We start from the raw sequence: 4291 nt of genomic DNA, 5'->3' as shown, positions 1-4291 counted from the left end.
GGTGTAATGGCACAACCAACTCGTAGATAGAAATAATTGAACACTACTATTAGCTATTAATCGATTCCAACTCCTTCGGCTACACCTTGAGATAACCTGGACTACCTTGGGCAGTGTTGCAAGCATTCAATATACAGGTATGCTACAATTAGATTATCCACAGTAACAAGTTCAAGGCTCAATACCAACCGATTAGCTCTATCGCAGTAGAAAGATTGCAACCTTTTAGACGTGATAACGTGATATGCTGTACTTTGCAACCATTTCTATTCCTTTCCGTTAGGATTTCGATATCTTGATCATCAAGCTCGCGTGCAATAACGCTCTCTAGGTCCTACTTGCTATCCGAGCTACGTCGTATTTTTTTCTTCTATAGATCACTATACGAGTATGGACTGTACGGTACACATTGGTCATGGCCAATGGCAATCCAGTATTGATTGACATCACGGCTGTCTCTAGCAGGATTACTATCGTGTGCAAATTTATTGTCATACTGTTTGTCTTGACCCGTTGGTATATGACCAAGGCAAGGCTACAAGAGGCGACAGTTCATTTTGCGCAGATTTTGCTACACTTTTTTCAACTAGAAAAGGGAGACGATTGGCAACAGCCGCTTATTAGAGTAAAAATGATGAGACTGACGATTTTGTTGGTCATCTCAAGTCTATAGTATATCTGAGACGATAGACTATACTGTCCACGATGGTCTTGCAAATCATCCAAATCAGATGCTTGAATGATTAATTATATACCATGTTAGCCTCACTGATAGCGTATAAGAGGATTACTATCATGTGCAAATTCATTGTCATACTGTTTGTCTTGACCCTTTGGTATATGACCAAGGTAAAGCTACAAGAGGAGACAGCTCGCTTTGCACAGGGTTTGCTACAGTTTTCTTAAAAAGAGGAAATGGGAGGCGATTGGTAACAGCCGTTAATTGGAGTAAAAATGATGAGACTGACGATTTTGTTGGTCATCTCAAGTCTATAGTATATCTGAAACGATAGACTATACTGTCCACGATAGTCTTGCAAATCATCTAAATCAGATGCCTGAATGATTGATTAATCATATACCATGTTAGTCTCACTGATAGCGTATAAGTAAGAGGATTACTATCATGTGCAAATTCATTGTCGTACTGTTTGTCTTGACCCTTTGGTATATGACCAAGGTAAAGCTACAAGAGGCGACAGTTCGCTTTGCACAGGGTTTGCTACAGTTTTCTCAAAGAGGAAATGGGAGGCGATTGGTAATAGCCGTTAATTGGAGTAAAAATGACGAGACTGACGATTTTGTTGGTCATCTCAAGTCTATAGTACTGTATATCTGAAACGATAGACTATACTGTCCGCGAAAGTCTTGCAAATCATCCAAATCAGATGCTTGAATGATTATAGTAGGTACCATGTACAGAGTGATATACGGTTTCAGTGATAGCGTATGGTAGAATGACCAGCAAAAATACTCAAACGCATTATTAATTGGTATGATTAGCAACCAATTTCTTGAGCTGTTTTTACAAATAGAAACCATATGCGAGTATACAGGCCAAGTGAGAACCAGTGTGGAGCGATTTTTTGATATTTTTTATTACCCTAATTTCTTAATTAGTATAGTATAAAATTAAAATCGCGGGGGATATTGAACCGCTAAACTGATTAATACAACGACAGTATCGTCTAAATTGATCAGCACATAGGGTGCAGCAGCACTCAAAACATTTCTTCTATCTCCTTATAGTATTAAGCTAAAGGGAAAATGATCGTTTGTTAGGTAGTCTCTGCAATGACCTACTAACATGATCAAAAATGCAAAAAAAAACTGTCTCTATGCCAGTTCGCAATCGCAATTTACAGCTCTCATTGTTTCTAGCCAGCAAAGTAGTTACTCTGCAGTGTTCCTATGACTACAGCTGTGTAATAAAAAAAATGATGCTACTAACGATATGATTTTCCATCATTAAAATCTGCTCGACAGTTACTAAAATCGATATTTTTCGACGTATCAAATCAATAAAATTCAAGGATGCCTCTTTTACTGAGCACTGTTCAATCAACAACGCTTTGGAACTTGAACAACACTTCTTGTCAGTCAAAATCATTATTATTTATTTAACCATCATTGGAGCGTTGGCCGACATGAGCACGATTTAGTGTACCTTATGGACGCAAAATGCTGTGTTGTAATGATAAGAAAAGTCGAACAGCTCTACGAGTAAGCCACATCTTGGTATGTAGCGAAACACTTTTATACACTCTACAAGCTGATAGTTTACTTCTCGACTAAACTCTGTCACTTCTGTTTAGCGTGTTGCAGAATCGAGTCAACAGTATGCAATAGTGAATTGGTTCGTGTGGACCCATTCACCCCAATATAATTTTTTCGTGCACCTCGCTGAAATTGCTCTACTCTCTTGTAATTTCTTCACCCAGGCTTTCGAAATTCACAAGGTCAGATAGTACAGTACTCTTACTAACATAATTAACCAAGTGCTCTGTCTCCATGTTGAGCTCGTAGACACATTTCTTCTTTCTTAATAAACCCCTAATAATAAGAACCAGGATACTGTATGTACTTTACGGAGTATTGTAGCCTCTCATCTTGGGATCCCTTACTAAGTTAACTTAATTAACCAAGTACTCTCTCTTGATTTTGTAATCTTAGATACATTTATCCTTTCTTAAACTCCTTAATATCATCTTTAAGTGTCTATAAACTGAATTAGTTATTCATCATCTTTGCTGAAACTGATGCAAGAAAGTGTGAGGAAGATTTCAAATTTCTGCACATGCTCAGTCACCAAGGCAACAATGGCCTTCAATGAGCAAGACCGCCATCCAGTCGACTTCTTCTGGAGTAAATGTAAGGATTAAAAGGAAATTAATTAAAAACATTTTAAACATCAGAGGTTTTAAACTAAGCGAAAACTTAATCAAGAAGCAAGAAATGAATTGATTTCTGTTATAGATAGATTACTTTGCTATGAAATATAATGTTTTAATGGATAGCTACTGAAGGTTTATAAGGCATAACGGGTTTGCAAGGATTAACTAGTCATAACATTAAATATTAAATTAAAAGTTCGCCAGGATAAACATAAACAGGATGGAAAAGCGATTACCAATATGTCATTAGATACGCGCGGTAGGTCAATATTTGTTTCCGAATTAAACCTTTCTAGAATTTTCTTTCCCGTTATCCCATTAACTAATTCATGGGATAATGATTAGCAATGAAAATGTACGCTAAACTATTCTTATATATCGCAAATTAACGTTTATATTAAATAAATACTGATCTGATTTCCAGAGGCAGTGTTATTAGTTAAGGCTGTTTTACAAGCTAAAAGTTTGACTACTTAATTATCGATATTATCGCATGTGATAATCATCATTGATACGAAATGCGGTATGCATTACTACGTAAATCGTCTATAACTTAGAAGTTAATAGGCGCTAAATAGATTTAATTGACCAACTCATATCATAATGATTTTATCAGAAAATAAAACCATTTCAAGAAAGGCGAATAAGCAAGCTTCAGCATCTAATGTTAATAAAATAATGAATGATACCGAACAAATGCGTCTCAATGAAGGTGTAACGATTAAAGATTTACGTTTAGAAGATAAAAAGAGGGTTGCCGATCTTATAAAGGTAATATTGCAAGCAGTATGCTGTTAAAATGACAAATTTGAAGGACTTACATCCTAAGACATAAATAAACTGCCTAAATGGAAATCATTATATACTATTCCGCCTATAACTACCACAGATGAATCAAAAAATTCATTCTATATCACATTGTCTGAATAGACTGCTAAAGCAAAACAAGTTATTGCAGCGCACAAACTTGATGATAGTAGTTATTATTGCATATGATAATAGAGATAATGAATCATTGAAATCAATCCGTTGATACAGGAACTTGCAAAAATAAATGAAGATCGAGAAAAATTGAAAAAAGAACTCAATAGCCAGCGCCAGTTATTTGAAACAAGAATTAATGAAATATTAAATGAAAAAGATAAAAGCGATGAAGAAAGAGCTAATATCTTTTTTAATTCAAATTTTATTCAAAATTTTATTCGACTATGCAAATTTAATATTTGATGATAGCTATCTTACTGTTACACATATGTTAATAATTGTATATTGCTAATTTTTTATTAAAAATGTAGGAATGCTAAATAGACACAGAATAGAATATTACTAAAAGAATAATCTTTAACTAATGCCACGACTTTATAGCAAATATCAGAACTGCATGCAGCAATAAATGA

The 4291-nt window shown here is 35.0% G+C and overlaps 1 protein-coding gene across 1 annotated transcript; it reads left to right on the top strand.

Moving 5' to 3' along the window:
* Window positions 1-3134: 3134 nt before the first annotated feature.
* On the top strand, window positions 3135-4121 carry TRIADDRAFT_52279 (uncharacterized protein; the record flags this gene model as incomplete). Its single annotated transcript, XM_002108824.1, has 3 exons — window positions 3135-3153; window positions 3511-3665; window positions 3933-4121. The coding sequence occupies 3 exons, from the start codon at window positions 3135-3137 to the stop codon at window positions 4119-4121; spliced, it is 363 nt and encodes a 120-aa protein (XP_002108860.1).
* Window positions 4122-4291: the final 170 nt, after the last annotated feature.

The sequence above is a fragment of the Trichoplax adhaerens genome, genomic scaffold (genome assembly GCF_000150275.1).
Source record: "Trichoplax adhaerens TRIADscaffold_1 genomic scaffold, whole genome shotgun sequence".
NCBI lineage: Eukaryota > Metazoa > Placozoa > Uniplacotomia > Trichoplacea > Trichoplacidae > Trichoplax > Trichoplax adhaerens.
This window is presented reverse-complemented; position numbering and strand designations above follow the sequence as displayed.